The sequence below is a fragment of the Gracilinanus agilis genome, chromosome 1 (assembly GCF_016433145.1).
Source record: "Gracilinanus agilis isolate LMUSP501 chromosome 1, AgileGrace, whole genome shotgun sequence".
Taxonomy (NCBI): domain Eukaryota; kingdom Metazoa; phylum Chordata; class Mammalia; order Didelphimorphia; family Didelphidae; genus Gracilinanus; species Gracilinanus agilis.
In genome coordinates, this window is record NC_058130.1 from 93,866,147 (window position 1) to 93,883,747 (window position 17,601).

At 41.8% G+C, this 17,601-nt stretch overlaps 1 protein-coding gene across 1 annotated transcript in view; it reads right to left on the reverse strand.

Moving 5' to 3' along the window:
- Positions 1 to 1,106: 1,106 nt before the first annotated feature.
- The window catches only part of CCDC13 (coiled-coil domain containing 13), a 100,289-nt gene continuing 83,794 nt past the window's right edge, over positions 1,107 to 17,601 (reverse strand). Inside the window, exons 13-15 of the mRNA XM_044656976.1 lie at positions 12,904 to 13,058; positions 2,871 to 2,985; positions 1,107 to 1,269 (exon numbers count right to left, since the gene is read on the reverse strand). Of these exons, the coding sequence (XP_044512911.1) occupies positions 1,107 to 1,269; positions 2,871 to 2,985; positions 12,904 to 13,058 (433 nt within the window). The remainder of the gene's footprint in view (positions 1,270 to 2,870; positions 2,986 to 12,903; positions 13,059 to 17,601) is intronic.

Consider the following 17,601-nt stretch of genomic DNA (forward strand, 5'->3'; position numbering starts at 1 on the left):
CCTTTTCCTACCGCCATTGTTTCCAGTCCTGGAATGCATTCTTACCTCATCTTTATCCAAATCCCTCGTTCTTCAAGGCCCAATTCAGGTTCAATTCCTTCCCTGTCTCCAGTCACCTGTTTAGGTGAAAGTGCTCACTCTCTGCCATCTCAGATTGTCCTGGTGTACTCTGTATGGATTCTTCCTTTGCCCCTTATCTCACACTTTTCCTCCTAGAGTATTGATCTGCGTGTATGATATATGCCACCTGGTAGGCTGTAGGCCCCATGAAGGCAGGGACTGTACTATTTCTTATCTCTGAACCCTTTGTCTTGAGCACATGACCTGTACACAATAAGCACTAAATGAATGTTTTAAAATTTTATTTGAAATGAAATTAATCCTACTACCTTCTAACACTTATTATGTATCCTTGGGCAAAGAGGATCATCCCTCCTACCCAGGGCTAAAATGGGCCTCAAATGAGATGGATAAAAAAAGGCACTTTTTGAACAGGGCAGCATGGTAGGCTGACCTTGAAATCAGGAGCCCTGGATTCAAGTTTTCCCTCAATCACTTACTAGTTGTATGATTTTGGCCAAGTCCTTTGCCCTCTCTGGGGCTGTCTCCTCTTCTATTACATCCTCTAGCATCCCCAAGGTCACTTTGTACTTTAGAATCCTATGATCTCAGCATCCTGTATGAGCTGTTGTTGTAGTCTCTTGGGTAGGATGGCCTTGAATTCTATGCATCCTAGAGGTTTATGAAGTAAGTGCTTCGTGAGCTCTTTCTATACTATGATGTGATCCTAGAACCACTTGTTCGGTCATAGTTTCACCTGGAGGGAATAGGCCTTAACTGACTTCACCTGGGATTACTCTTTTTTAATGGCACTGTCAGGGGATGGGAACAGGGCCAAATCCCCATCCTGGATCCTGTTCCTCCTCCATTTGCAATTCTCCAAGTGATGCAGACAGATAAACAAAAACTTGAGGCTATCCGATTCTAGAGCAGGAAGACACTGGCTGTGTCCTGGCTGACTGAGGATGGAAGTTGGCCCTGTCCTGCTTTGATCTGTCCTGCTCTGCCTCCCCAGTTTCTTCCCTAGGTCCTTCCTGGAGGTGTGGTTAATAGTTTTTTTCCACATGTTGTTGCCGTAGGGCCTGTAGGAAGATATGCTTCACTTGGCTCATAGTCTCGTGGTACACCTTGAAGTCTTCCTCCTTCACCTTCAGGATGTCGTTCATGGCAACTTTTAAGGCTTCGTTCTCTTCAGCCTGGATCACAAGTCTAAACAGACACAAATGGAAAGCAAGACTTCACTTCTCAAACCAGAGATCAATACTGATGATTCATATTGGAAAAAGGGTGGGCCTGGAGTCAGAAAAGAACTGAGTTCCAAACTCCACTAGGGCACTTGCTAGAGGGGCTGACAACCTTTTGAAGCCTCAGGTAGTTCATTTGGGAATTATTTCTAGAGCTCTTTCAGGTAAAGCAAGGTTATCTCAATTTGTGGCTTGAAGGGAGCTAAGAGTAGATTTGTCTCTAGAACCTCTTCCCCCATCCTTCTCCAAGGGAGACTTCAATTCCTGCCAAGAGGGGAAGCAGGAGGTTGGGGACAAGCTGCTCTGCTCTCCTTTGAGAGAGGGGGTACCAGGCCAGAATTACACCTATTTTCTCCCTTAAATCTTGTTGATCTAGGGATGTGGTTTTCAGGTTCAAGCTAAACTCCTGATCACTCTTCATTAATGGGGAAAGGAGGACCCCCCCAGGTTTTCTATCCAAGGCTTGACTTTTTTTCCCACCAAATCTTAATTCCACAATAAACACACACACAGCAAATAAACAAAGAAACTTGTTTATCTAAATTGACAGAAAAACAAGTCAGAGAAGGTATACTTATGAGAATATAGAATGGACAATAAAGAATGAATTCTCCAATGGGAGTAAAATGTCTCCATTTAACTGATGAGAAGAGAGTCCCAAAGCAATGGACTTTGGGCTTGGGTTATACAGGTTTACAAAAGCACTTCCCTGACAATCACTGTGAGAATGTGACCAAAAGGTACTAACGGTGAAATAAAAGGACTAGAGGAGGCAGTCTGGGGTGGTCAGCAAGAGTGATGAGCTTGGGGATAGGAGACTTGAATTCTAATCCCTTCTTAGATACCATGTGACCCTGAACAAGTCATTTCCTCTCTCAGGAAGCTCAGTTTCCTCATCTGTAAAAATGGAAATAAAACAAAGTAGTAGAATAGTGTGCCATTCGGTCATGCCCAACTTTTTGTGACCCCTTCTGGGATTTTTTTTTTTGGCAAAGATGCTGGAGTGGTTGGCCATTTCCTTCTCTAGCTCATTTTATAGAGGCATACAGGATTAAGTGACTTGCCCAGGGTCACACAATTACCAAGTATCTGAGGCTAGATTTGAACTCAGATTTGAACTTCCTGATTCCAGCATTCTATCCACTGTAATACCTTGCTGTCTTAACAATTAGCTGCTGTTAATAATTAGAGCTCCCCAAAAGTGGAATGGGTTGCCCCGAGAAAAATCGCTCTCTCCCTCACTAGAGATCTTCAAGCAAGGCCAGATGATCACTTTGGGGGAATCTCATAGAGAATATCCTTGTTCAGATATAGATTGGACTAGATGGCCTCTGAGGCCCTCTTTCATCTCTGGGATGCTTTAATTCTGTATCTGGACCCTTTGGACCCACGATCCAAACACTGCTGTGTATCTGGCAACAATTGCTGAACTTGCAAATACAGCATCTGGCGGCTGGTCTCTCTTGGTTCATTCAAGTCCCAACATACTGGTCTCTGATGAACAGAGATGACCTTCTCCAGGAAAGGGCAAATGATCTAAGGAGGGAAGAGAACATAGCAGAGTACCTGGCAGTCAGCTCTTCTACCTGCGACTCCAGTGGCACTTCTGAGAGCTGACCCAAGGACAGGTCCCTCCTCTCACTCACATTTAGGTTATGTCTTGGGTTGTTAGCAGGCAGTCCTGTGTAATTGTATGAAAAGGAAATTCAGTGACCCCCACCAAAAGGCTGATTCTTACACTTAGTTTCCAGAGAGCTTTGGTTAGGCCCACTCTTTTCTCTCTGGGTCACTTGTTGAATTCCTACCCAAGCCTTTTAATCCCTACTGAAATGTCACTTCCTCCAGGAAATCTTCCCTAATCATCCCTGCTAGTAAGAGGGGCTGTAAGCAACTTTTAAAAATTACAAAGAACACATTTCTATTATTGGCTTTGTAGTTGTGGAAACCTCTCCTATTTTTTCCTGTTGGTAAAAGGTATTATGAGACAACGATTTAGATGCAGAACTTACTGTGGTTCCCAGCAGTATTTCATATACAGCAGCATATTGTAGTGGAAAGAATACTGGACTTGATGTAAGAAGACCTCAGTAATGGTTCTGGGCTAGTCATTTACACTCCCAGAGCCTCAGTTTACTCCCCTGTGAAAAATGGGTGATAATATTTGTACTCACAGGAGTAATTAGGAATTTTAGAATCTGGACAAGTATTTCAAAGCATGCCTAAGGCAAGTGGAACTGTAGGAAGACAACCTCCGCTGGCACAGATGGGGATGCAGCCAGACACCACCCTATGGTCTCGGACAGAAATCTTGGGACACAATGAAGCTGCTGGGGAGACTACCCACATGCTATCCTCTAACCCTAATACCTCCTTGTTCCATCAGAAAGCAAATCATCTGAGGAATTATTTTTAAACTACTAATTCTTGATTTGATGGTAAAAGTCAATTGTCTCTTCATGAGCCATCCAAAAAAACCTGATAACTTGAGGGCTGGGGTAGAGTGTGGATGGTATGTGCTTTGGGGGAATGGGTTGAAAGGAGGCTTAAAGCCCTCTCCCTCCAATTTTAGGATAAAGATTAGCCTAGCTGTGTGACACTGGGAAAGCCACTTAATCCCAATTGCCTAGCTCCAGCCACTTTTCTGTCTTGGAATTTAAGTTTTTAAAAAAGTAATAAATAAATAATAGGTCCCCCCACAAAAGATCGCATGAGGATTGGATTATATAAAGCTATTTTAAAGCCTACCCCCATTTTGCAGAGAAGGAAACAGGCCCCTGAGAATTGCCATAGAGAAGGGCAATTCTCCTCTTGAAAATCAAGCCGGGGCTAAGCTAAGTAAAATGAAAAACAAAGCTCAGACACACACATGGAGCCAGAAGGGATGTTAGAGAGACTTATCAAATCCCCTCACTTCATCAAGGTAGAAATAGTGTTAGAGAAGGGACTAGGACTCAAATCCTTTGATTCCCAAGGCAGATTGTGAAATCTGTTCTCCTTCTGAGGGAACCAGAACAAAACAACAATCCTGAAAGATGTATTCTTCCAGGCTTGGTGGCTACCTCATCAGTTGTAGGGTTCCTGGGTTCCCAAGTCAATGGGGACAACCCACTGGAGGGGCATCCTTTTGACTACACTGGCTCTTGAAAGATCATCCAATGATCCCAATAGAGTTCAGTGATGGGATGATCATGAAGCTCAAAGGATTAAAGAGCTTTGCCTCACTCCAGGAAATCTGGACCTTGGAGAGTATAGGAGGTATGATGAGTAATGAGCTTATATTTTAAGTATTTGTTAATGTGCTCCTATCAGTCTTTTATATGTTAAGCCTCTCTTTCATGGTGGTGGAAAACATTGCTATCTTAAATCTGATATATTTTGTACATTAAAAACTTTTTCTAGATGGACCTTGCTAACCTGCTTTTGGGGAGACTAGACACGAGTTGGAGTGCTACTCTAAGATGGAGAATTGGAGAAAAGTCTACCTTTCCTCTTTGGGATCGTTTTGATTCAGAGATGAATCTAGGCTTCCTAAGACTTCAGAGGAGATGCTCTCCTCTTGGGAGAAGATACCTTCTGGGCCACCAGGAACAACAAATGTCAGTTATTATAATATTCAAAACCCTAGACATAGAAGAATATTTTTCCTGTTTAGGCTTTGGAGTATAATACATACCTACATAGTTTATTTATCTATTCATTTATTCATTTATTTATTTACATGAAATTTCTAACTGATCCAAATAATCATGCCTTAGTTTATAGTCAGGAAGGGAAATCCCCATCAATACCAGCACACTGTTCAAGTAATGAGCCTTTCCTTTCTCAGACATCATGAGCACTTTGTGCCTCTAATGAAATTACTGTGTATTTCTGTGCATCAGAGGTTTCTGGATGGCTTTCTGGATAGACTCCGAATTTCTATGAGGGCAGGGACCTTTGTAGTAGAACGGAATAGTTATTTGTTGAATTTTTAAAATCCAAACATCATGGGTAGCAAGACAGAAATTCTATTCTGGATGGCTAGGGCAAAGTCAATCCTTCCACAGAGGTCAAAGGATAATAAGACTTAGAGCTGGAAGGAATATTGGGGCAAATTACGTAAAAATGAAGAATTGGAAAGTAACTTTGATATTTTACACAAGGATACTAAGGTCAAGAGAAGAGAAATGACTCCTGCCATGTCATCCCAGTGGCAGAGGCAGTATTAGGACCTTGGTCCTCTGCCTTCAAATTCTTTGCTATTTTCTCTTCCTGTGGCTTTAATTCTCCCTTCAGTGAAAGTCAGAGCAAGATGGAGAGGATTATTGCAAGGGCTCACTGCCTTGGCTCTCCACCTATGTCCCAGTTTGGCTCAGAGAAGCCACATTCCCCGATACAGTTGTGCCCAAAGTTGGAAAGGCATGTGGCGGGAAGGGATCAGGGAAAGAGCCAGGAAACAACATGAGACATCGGTGTTCTCATCTCTCTCTCAGCCCCACCTCTCCCCATGTTGGGACAGCTTTCCACCAGCCTCTCCCAGCCTCCTAGCCTACTGAGTTCTGTAACCCAAAGACAAATCTCCTACCCTGAAAGCCACCAGGTCCAGACTTCAGTTCAGCTTAGTTCAACCAAAAAAAAAAAAAAAAAATATATATATATATATATATATATATATACACATATACATTTATTAAGTGCCTACTATGTGCGAGGAGGTGCTGGGCTCAGTTCTGGGAATAGGAAGATGAAAATGACATTATCCCTGCTCTGATGCTGTATAAATGTCAGATGTTTCTGTAGTCTCCCATCAGTGTAGTTAAACATGGTAACTCTCATCCCGTGTGACTTTCATCCATATACCCCTCTAAGTCCCCCAAAGGGAGGTCCACTCAAATACGAGAATTTGGATGGACAAATAGACCTCTTGACTCTATGGAGAACACAGGCTGTCCACTGGCTGTCCTTTCCCCTGGCCACCTGACCAGCCCACCTCCACTGAAGTTAAACATCTCTCCAAGGATCTCCTCTACCCCACTGTTCCTGGGTGATAAATTCTTCATCGGTCATATATGCTCCAGCCTTCTCACCTCCACCCCACAGCCCTCCATTGCCCTCTGGGTTCTCCACAGATTTAATGCTTCAGAGACTGTGGTCATCTATGACTCCAAGTCACAATGCATCCCTGGAAAAATATTAGTGTTACACAGGGGCTCGTCTTTCCGAGAGAAGCTTAGGGTCATTAAAAGATGCCGCATAAATGTGAGGCTCCAAGAGGACCTCAAGGGACTCAGGAGGAAAAATGCTGCCCACAGCCACAGGAGGAGCTGGCCGAGGCTGAATGCAGATTGAAGCGTGCCATTTCTCACTTTATTTCCTTAGTGAGTTTTTTCCTTGTTATGTGCGATGTGTCTTCTTTCACAGCATGAGGACTATGGAAGTATGTATTATATGACAACTGGCATAAACCTATATTAGATTATTTACTGTCTGGGGTGGGAAGGAGGGGAGAGAATTTAGATTGCAAAATGTCAGAAAACAAATGTTAAAAATTATTTCTATATGTAACTGAAAAAAAAAGATACTGCATAATCTCCCAAATCTGTGCTCCAACCTGGTCTCCTCCTCTTCAGTTCTTGCCATGGATGATTTTTCATCCACAGTGTCTTTCCAAGATGCAACTACTTATGGCCCAGCTCTATAGACTCCGTCATCCAATTGAACATTGTAGGCTAAAAAGACAAGAGGCTTTCTCGTCCACTTGGTTGCCTCTGTGAGACGGTAAGACTGTGCTATTTATTTTCTTAAAGGATTATAGACCTTACTGAAGAGGTTCTTCAATGTCCTGGGACTGATGGAATCAGCACAATGCCATCTGCAATACTTACTTCACAGAATCTAATGAGATAATAGATGTAAAGTGCCATGCAAACAAAGTGCTATATAAATATGGTTATTATTATACCTCATTTGATATTAATATGTGGAGATTCATTGATGTTATCATTCAAGTAACCTTGTATGATTTTAACTCATGCAAAGAAGAAGCCTTGTTTAGGAGAGCCTTTTAGGATATGTTCTTAAGAATCAATTTTTTTTTTTGCAGTAAAAAAAAAAAAGCAATCAATGTGCCAAAAGGCCCCTAACTCACTCCATAGTAGGTTTTTAATAAATACTTGTTCTGGGGTCAGCTAGGTGACTCAGTGGATTGGGAGCCAAATCTAGAGAGGGTTAGTCCTGGGTTTAAATCTGACCTCAGACACTTCCTAGCTGTGTGACCCTGGGCAAGTCACTTAACTTCCATTGCCTACCTTGGAACCAATACACAATATTGCTTCTAAGATGGAAGGTCAGGGTTTTGTTTGTTTGTTTGTTTTTTAAAGATCCTACTATGGGCCAGACACTGAGCTAAGCTCTTTACAAAAGGCAATTCATCAAAAGTTAGACCAGTTGGGTTCAAGTCCAGCTCTGTTCCTTGGGAAAATCCATTGCACTTTCTGGGCCCCATTTCTCTCTATAAGTAAAATGCTTTTCGTACTACTCATCAGATAGAAATATCACCTCTCCTTGTTAATATTAAAGTGGCGAGTCTTTCTTTGGCATTCTATATTCCAATGTCCCTTCCGAATCTGACCTACTACACTTCTGGGTGGATCACCGCTATAGAAAGGATAGAGGCTTCCCTAATTAGTTTGGAAGGTTTTAGGTTTCAGAAAGGATAAAGAGGCTGGAAAGGAGGACAGACGGGATGTTTGAAAAATGTTATTGAATATAGGTACATCGAACATCGGGTAAGATGTTTGGGTCCTTCTAATCTCGAGATCAGCAGAATATGCGGCCCAAAGCCAGGCTTCCTTTATGTGGAAGGAAGGATGATCTTTTTTTTCCCCCTTGCACATACACTGCAGAGCAAAGTTTTCAGGACTTCACCATTTGCTAGATCTGCAAGAATTATATCCACAGTCATCTGCCAAGACGCTCAGCATGGGGCAGAATGAAAACATTAGCATTCAAGCATGGGTAGCAATTAAAGCTGCTCTTCCGTCAGCTTCCCATTTTAGCAAGTCTGAAAAGAACAGGAAGAGATTACATGTGTCTCCGTGGATTACCAGACCTTGACTGGCCAGTTCCTTCAGCCTCCCCAGCCAGTTGGATAAATAATATTAACCGCCTACTGTATGCAAGTTGCTGGACTTGTCACTAGGGATACAAAGAGGAAAACTGAGTAGCCCCAGCCCTCAAGGAGTTCCATTATCCCATTAAGTCTGCCCTTTTGACCCATTCTAGCCAGGAGTGTTCACCCAAGCAGAAACAGGTGCCTTCAGGTGGATTTTCCTGACCTTCACTGGGAGGGGTCTGGATTACTGAATTGGAAGGACCTGTCAGGCACAGCAAAGGAACACACTGGAGTCAAGAGGTCCAAGCTCCATTCCCAGCTCACAGCACTCACTAGCTGACCCTGGAGAACTCTCTGAGGTTGTTTTACTTTATAACCATTCTGTGGCTTTTATAAAGAAAGCATTTTGTGGATGATCAGGGGCCATTAGCCAGCACAGTGGATGGAGCCTCAGCCCTGGAGTTGGTAGGACCTGGATTCAAATTTGACCTCGGACACATCCTAGCTGTGTGACTCTGGGCAAGTCACTTAACCCCTTTGTCTAGCCCTTGCTGCTCTTCTTAGAACTGATATTAAGACAGAAGGTAAGGGTTTAGGGGGGAAAAAAGCATAGGATCACATTTACTACCTATGTGATTTTAGGCAAATCATTGAACTTCAGTAGACCTCAATTTCCTTATCTGTAAAGTGAGGGAATTCGACTAGAGGACCTCGAAGGTTTCTTCTAGTTCTAAATTTATGATCCATTGATGAGCATATAAGGCCAAGAGCCCTGGAAACACCAGTATCCCTCCTCCCTGCAGCCCATTGGAGCCTGCGGAACCATCTTCAGGGAAGCCACCCTTGTGGAGATGAGGACAGCTACCTCTGTAGCCATTGCAGCCCTCGCCTTCTTGGCAGCTAGTTTCTGAAGCCCCTGGGAGGTGGGGGCGGGGGGGAGAGGAGGAATACTTGCCACTCAAGTCCATTGTCAAGTGGTTCAAGGTTAGAAATGGTCATGGCTTTATGAGTGGGAATGACCTCAGAGAAGATGCGTGTTGCCATCTGCTTTGTGGCTGTATGTTAAGGACCTCTGGGCCTTTGCCCCTGCTTTTGCAGCCTTCTCCTCTATTAGAATGTGAGCTCCCTGAGGGCAGGGTCTGCCTTGCTTTTCTATCTGGATCCCCACTGCTTGGCACAGCACTTTGAACAGAGCGAGCCCTTCAAAAGGCTTTTTCCTTCATCCTGTGGTCCTCATTCTCCACTGACATGAGACAGGACCTCAGCCTCTGTTCCCTCCTCTATCAAATAAATGCTTGTGCTACCAATCTCACTGAGCCACTGCCCTCTGGGAGGAAAAAACTAGCTGAGGCTAAGAAATACTTTACAAGGTGACAAGCACAGGCTAGAATTCTGGCACCTCTAAGATAGAAAACACCCTTTGCTCAGAAGCAAAGAAGTTCTGCTTTGGATTCAGGTTAGCCCAGCAGGTCCCAGCCCCTTCCCTCTGCTGCTCTGTCATCCAGGCAGCAAAGCAAGCATTAAGGGGCCGGAGGAATGAAGTAGTCAAGACCGTATGGAACAAGGGGAGGGGAGTGATGATGAAAGGGAACAGAGAAGATCATGACAAAACCCCAAGATGTCCATGGATTGATTTGTGGGGAGGGCTGTGAATTTTTGTTTAATATTTTGACGATTCTTTCAGCATAACTGATTTCTTTGTAATCCCATGTATTCTGTTCTTTGCATTTAAAAATATGATTCTGTAAAGGGACTGGAGACTTCACCAGGCTGCCAGAGGGGTCCATGAAGCATATGCAAAAAAAAGGTTAAGAACTCCTGAATCAGGGACAAGCAAAAATGAAGATGTCATTTTTATCCCACCCACGTTCAAGATCCCCTGAAATCTGTCCAAGGACCCCTGGAACTTCTAAAGCCCCCTCCAAGGGGGCAGCTGGGTAGCTCAGTGGATTGAGAGCCAGGCCTAGAGGGAGGTCCTAGGTTCAAATCCGGCCTCAGACACTTCCCAGCTATGTGACCCTGGGCAAGTCACTTGACCCCCATTGCCTAACCTTACCACTCTTCTGCCTTGGAGCCAATACCCAGTATTGACTCTATGATGGAAGGTAAGGGTTAAAACAAACAAACAAACAAATAAATAAATAAATGAAGCCCCCTCCAAGTCTAATATTCTGTGTTCTAAGGTCTCTTCCAACTTTAAGTCTTATGATCCTAATCTGGGTCTCAAAGACTTAGAACAACAAAACTTCTCCTGATGATTTATTAGCAAATCAATACTTTATCCTGAGTATCACCCTCTGTTTTAGGGCTTTATTAACTCATTAAACATAAAATGAGAAGTTCTTTCCAGGGATGGGAATAGTTTCATAGCATTAGGCATTTATAGGATTATGGTCCACAAGTCATAAAAGAGTCTGATCAAGGGAATAAAATGTTAACATTCTGCAGTGAATTCTTTTTTTAACTGTTAGTGAAGCTTTCATATTTATAGCAGCAGATTATCATATTTCAGTGGTAATAAATTACAGGGGGTCTAATTACTTCATCACCAGCAATAGCTTTTCATGGATGCTGACAGACCTTAAAATGTGATGTACCCTCTAATTCCATTCTCCATTTCACCTTCAGCTAGGTGAAATTTCCAACAGATAATAGGGAGCCGGCAGTATTTTAAAGAGTTCCATAAACCAGTTCTGAGTCCTTGAGTGGGCAGCATGGTACAGAAAGGGCACCGGAGTGGGAGTCAAGGCAATCTGGATTTGAATCCCAGCTCTGCTATTTATTACCAATATAATATATACTCTTGATCAAGTCTGAACCACTAGGGACCTCAGTTTAAACCCCTGTAAAATGAGGGGGTTTAGGATGACCTCTGGTCTCTCTTCCAGATCTAAATCTTATGGTTTATGGCATGAGTATTCACCGAGCCTCCTGGATCAGTAGTATTAAATGATATGGAGCTCTAATGGGAGGGAGAGGAGGAAACTCATTACCTACATTTGTTTCAGTGTATTATACCTCCACTGCCATCATTCATTCCATACAGAAAAGGAAGCATGGCATAGTGGAAATGTCTTCTTATTGACTGGTTCCATCTCAGATGCCTATGTCTCCTCTAAAAAAAATCTTCGCTTAACCCTACCATTCCTTAACCTGTTGTGCTATATTTCTTTTCCTTTCTATAGCAAAAACCTCTTTTAAAAAAAGGGTTCTAGACTGCTCATTGCTTTCCCTTCCCAATCACTTCCAAATCACTTTCATGCCACTACTTGACCAAATCTGCTCTTGATATGGTTAACAATGAACTTAACTGCTAAATCTCAATGACCTTTTCTGAGTCCTTATCATATTGGTATTCTCTGCAATTTTTGGCCCTGATAAACCCAGAACTAGAACATGGAATGCCAGAACTGGAAGGGGCCTAAAGATCAACTGGTCCACTCTACTTCTTTAACAGATAAGGCAAGTGTGGTCCAGATGAAGGGTCCAGTGCTTTGACGCACCACTAGTTGTAGTGAGAGCCAGGATTCAAACTCAGTTCAGACTCCACATACAATGCTATTTTCATCAGGCCCTGGCTCACCTGGAGGAGAGAAAGGAGTACCCAGTTGCAGAGGGTCAAAGAAGGATTCCACATCCTGCCTGTATTCTTGTGTCACCTACATTATTTCTCTCTCCAATAATAAAATGTTGGTGAGCAAAGGGTCTTTACAAAGCCTCTCTTTGTTTTAAAAAAAAAAGGTATTACTTTAGTGATAGATATCTTCAGATCTCATGGTCTCAGGGAGAAGGGACTGCAAGAGAACATCTAGTCCAACCCAATTCTTCACAGGCATGTCCTCCAGAGCAACTCTGAGAGCCTTTGCTGGGAGACTCTCGAGGCAAGAAGAAGGCTCACCTGCTCCTTGACCCTGAATAAAGTCATTTTATTTTTGTTTCCTCATTTGTCAAATGGGGATACTTGCTTTACCTACCTCTCAGGGCTATTGTGAGGAAACACCTTAAAGTGCTATAAAAAGAAATGCAAGTTGTTATTTTTATAATCTCTGAAGGCAACCCTGTTCCAGCAGTGATAACTAAAAAACAAAAGCAAAAACCAACCGACCTTTCTTCTGGAAGGGAATGAATTTTTCAAGACCACCATTTTGTAGTTAAATTGTCATTTAGAGATTATTATGCTATCATAGACTCTTAGAATCTTAGGACTGGAAGAAACCTTATAGACCATCTCCTACTGCTCATTCCTGAACTGGAATTACCTTGAAAATTTTCTAGACTAGTGACCATTCAGCCTGTGCTTGAAGGCCTCTCCAGATGGGGACTTCATTATCTCCAGTGCCTACCATTCTCCCTGGGGCAGCTCTAATTATTAGGAAATTCTTCTTTATATCTCTACCTAGGGAACTTTTACCTAGGAAACAGACCTTATAGCTCTAATAAAGAGGTCCCTCCCATATCCTGTCTCTGGCCATCTGACTTCTTGGCTACTGACTCAAGGCTTCTTACCTCCTTTGGTCCTTGTTGCTGACTTCTGGGAAGCCGTGGTTTTGCCCGTGTCCATTTTGGTTTTTTCCAGCTGTTGCTCCAAAACTACACATCTGTGCCGCTCCTCCTGGAGTTTCTTGTCAGTCTCCAGAAGTCTGTTGTTCCCTTCATCAACCCTGACACACAAACAGAAGTGACCTAAATTTACTTTCTCAGCCCTCACTTGGAGAATGTCCTCTTTCAGCTATGGCTACAGCTTCGCTTAAAGCATCAAATTCTTTGAGGCTTCATCACCAGGGCATTTTATTTCCTAGTTAATCATGCTTGAGATCGGAAACAATTTTCATCAGGATCCTTAGATTTGGAGCTGGAAGGGCCTTTGGAGTCCATCTGGTCCAACTGCCTCATTTTATAGAACCTGAGACCCTGGAGGACAAGTCATAGACTTGGTTAGACTTGTTCCTCAGTGTCAAGCACAGGGATTTGGACATAGTAGGTTTTGGACATATGCCTTTGATGATGCAGCTACAAAAGGTAACATTAAAGAAATTATTTGAGCAATATTTCTTACATCCACATTTTCCTTCTGATTCTTTTCTCTTTCTATTCCCACTACCATTGAGATAGTATAGGTCCTCATTATACTTACCCTGGACTATTGCAAAAACCTCCCTGCCTCCAAGCTCTGTTAAACCTTGGACAGATTGGTTTTCCTTATCATCTCTTTTCCAGCACCAGGGTGACACAGCTTCTACCTGCTTTAGCAGTGCCTATCATGTATCTAGAGGTTCAGAAGAGAAGATGGCAATTGGGAGTATAATCTCCAGAAACAGTCAAATATGGGACAGAGAACTGGCAAACCTTCATTCTCCAGCTATCACAGTCTGCCACAATTCTCTCTGGGTGCAGCTCTTAAGATTATTCAGATTACTCACAACTGCTTCTCAAAATATCTAAGAAAAGGGGAAGGAGGAGGAATGAACTCCCCTAGTAGCATTGCTCTGATCCGATTGTCACTTTTCTACTCAAAAATTCTATTGCTCACTACATAAAACCAATCTCCTTAGCCTAGCCTTCAAGGCTCTTCACAATTTGATAGCATCCTGCTTTTATAGCCCCTTTTCATATTATTCTTCTCTCTATCCTCCATGCTCTAGCTACATTGAACTACTTACATTCCCCAGTATGTCCTGCATGCTCTCTGACAAAGTTTAATAAATCCAACAACAAAACAAGTAAGAAGGAAATTATAGACATAAAGAAAATGTTGGAAAACCTAGATTCATTAGCCTTATGGAGACTTCTGAATGAGGACCTTGGAGAACATACGTATTTCTCAGATTCCCAGATTTATGTAAAAAGCCAATCACATGCATAGTAATAAAGAACTCATGGACAAAAGTAGAAAGACAAAAGCTTAAATATATCCTTTATTGATCATAATGCAATAAAAGTTATTAGCAAGGGAAAAATGAACAAAAGATGCATTCTTAAATGAACCTAAAAATGACATTGTAAATAAGTGGTTCCAAAGACTAAATCATAGAAATAAAATCTTTAAAAATTAATTTAATTTTAAACAACAAAGAATTCCTAAATAAACATAAAAGGGATTTTAAAGAGTAAAAGTGAGAAAGTCAACTTAAATTTAAAAAATGAACTAACATTTAAAAAAATTGAAATACTAAAATATTAGTTTCTTTTTAAAAAATGAACAAAATATAGAGATAATTAGCTAATCTTATAAAAGAGAGAACTCAAATAAAGAAAGCAAAAATTAAAACAGCATTTATAACAAGTGGAGAGGAAATAAATAAAATCATCAGAAACTATGATACCAAATCACATGGCAACAAAATTGAAAACTTAAATGAAATAGAAGAATGTCTACCAAAAACAAATAAATACTATAATTAGCAAAACATGTAGAGGATAACTTAAAAGTCAGGTATCTAAAAGTAAAACTGAGTTAAAAAAGTAAAACAAGCCATAAATGAACTCCTATGGAAGAAAAAAGTCTTTAGGACCAGATGGTCCTAAATCTATTCTGTGAAATACCAAAATAATAACAATAAAAAATTCCTATGCTACATAAACTTGTTTTCAAAAACAGAGGGGGAAAAAACCCAATCTGCTAAACCCTTTCTATGTAATAAAGCTAGTTCTGACTGTCAAATAAGGAAGAGATAAAACTGAGAAAGAGAGCTATAAACCAACATTGCTACAATTTACTGCAACCATATAAATGAATATTACTTTTATATGACAACAAAACTCTGATGACAATTTCAGAAACCATTGGAAATAACTTAAAAGGCATGCATTCATCCTTTCTTTTTTTAAGAAAGATAAACTAATTCTTTCCACCTTCAGAAAGAGAATTGATGAGGTCAGAGCAGATTGTTGTATATTGTTTTTCACTTTTGTTGTTATTCTTTTACTTTTTGGGGGGCAACATGGATAATAAAGAAATATATTTTGCAAGACTTTACATGTATAATGTGCATCATATTTTTTGCTTTCTCAATGTGTTGGGGAGGGATGAAACAAAGGAGAGGATTTGAAACCCAAAATTTTTAAAAAGAATGTAAAGTAAATAATTAGTTGTTTTTTGTTTTTTGTTTTTTTAAATCCTTACCTTCCGTCTTGGAGTCAATATTGTGTATTGGCTCCAAGGCAGAAGAGTGATAAGGGCAGGCAATGGGGTTCAAGTGACTTGCCCAGGGTCACATGGCTGGGAAGTGTCTGAGGCCAGACTTGAACCTAGGACTTCCTGTCTCTAGGCCTGGCTCTCAATCCACTGAGCCACTCAGCTATCCCCAAATCATTAGTTTTTTTAAAAAAAAATAAAGCGAAACTATGAACGAATAAAGTTACATATACTATAGGTTGCCTTGGTCCAGCTGCTCTGCAAGTCTTTCTCAGTGTCAGTAAATAAAAGCAGATCTGGAGCAGGTGGTTTACCATTCTTCTTCTTTAGAAGTGATACTTAGTATTGATTCTAACACAAACGGTAAGGGTTAAAAAACAAAAATACTATTCATTGTATGGGATAACTCTTCAGTAAGGGGAGGAGTATATGGGATGGAGACTGGAAATAACTACAGTGATATGAGAAACTGAAGACATCAACAAAAACAACTTAAAAAAATAAAGACTAACCTCAAAGTCCCTCTTCCAGGAAGCCTTCCTTGATCCACCTGCTGGTATGGTTTTCCTCCCAAGACCTCACTTCATACAGTTTTCTACTTCTCTGATGTACATAATGGCTATTTGTGTGTGTGTCTTTTCCTTTCTACTAGACTCTAAGCTCAATAAAGCTACAGGGTATGTAAAAATCTAAAATTTGTATCAATCCCCCAGTGTCTGGCATAGGTATCTGGATACATTAATAAATATTTGTTTAATGAATGAATAGTATGGAGGGGTTATCATCTCCACAGAGGGAGAGAACGCCCCCCTCTCTTGGAAGAAGCTGACACTATGGGGGAGTGCTGAGGCTGAAGTTAATCAAACTTTCAAAGCCTCTTCACCGACTCTCCCCTTCGACAGTCCCTTTCTGTCCGCCTCGTTAATCATGATGCCTCTCCATGGACCTTCAGCTCCAGAAAAATGAATCTATTTGCCATGTATTGCTCTATCCCAATATACACCCCATCTCTGTTCATTCTATTCCTCCATCCAGAATGCCCCCCTCTCTTCTCCATGTCTTTTATTTCCTTCCAAATTTACCTCCTGTAGGAAGAATCAGTCCTGGCCGACTTCACCTGACTGATCATTCTCTGACTCTAGGCATCCCCTACCTGCCGCCACCCCACCCCACCATCACCACCATCACCAAGATGACAAGGATGGCAAGGAGCTTATTTGAAGGGCCATCAATTCTTATTTACGTTACACTGGCTCTGAGTAGCCCTAGAAGATTGGACGAAGAATAACAGAGGGAAGTTATGGAGGGCAGATTTGGAAAAACTTAACTAACCATCTGAATGGCACACCGTTGTGGGAAATATCTGCCCAGAGTTTGGATGACTAATTGTAAGAGAAGCTATAGAAAGGCTCTCTGCTTTGGTCAGGGGGTGGGATAGATGTCCCCCGAGGTCCCTTATCGCCTCCAGGATCTTCAGTTCCAGGTCTTGATTTGTGATTTGCATTTTACAAAAGTATTCTCCAGGGTTTTTCTTGTAAGTCCCCTCTCCTCAAATATACCTCAAGCTTCTTAAGACCAAGGGCAGCCCTCTCCAGCCCTTCTCTTCTCCCCAGGATCTGGAGTGAGGGTCTGCATTGAGGAGGAGCTCTGAGCTGAGAAGTGACCACAGAACTGGCCATGGAGGAGGGACAGCCACAAACCCATCCCCCACGGAGCTGTGACTAAAGCCACTTCTGACAGAAATAGCTAGTACAGAATTTGGCAGCCTTCAGAAAGAGGCAGGCCAAGGAGCCAGCCCCTTTCTATCTTGTCTCTCCAGGGTGAGTGTGTGCCAGGCTCAGGTTAGTGTATCCGAAGGAGCACTGGACAGCAAGTTAAGAGTCCTGAGTTCAAGCCCTGACTTCAACAATGTACTGGTTGTGTGCCCACAGACGAGTCTCTTTAGAGGTATGAGCCTTTGTTTCCTCAGCTGTAAAATGAGGATAAATTTTAAAGCACTGAAAAAATGGCAGCGATGATTCGTTGCCGATATCACTGAAGGAAACGTGAGCACAGAGCATGGCGGCTTC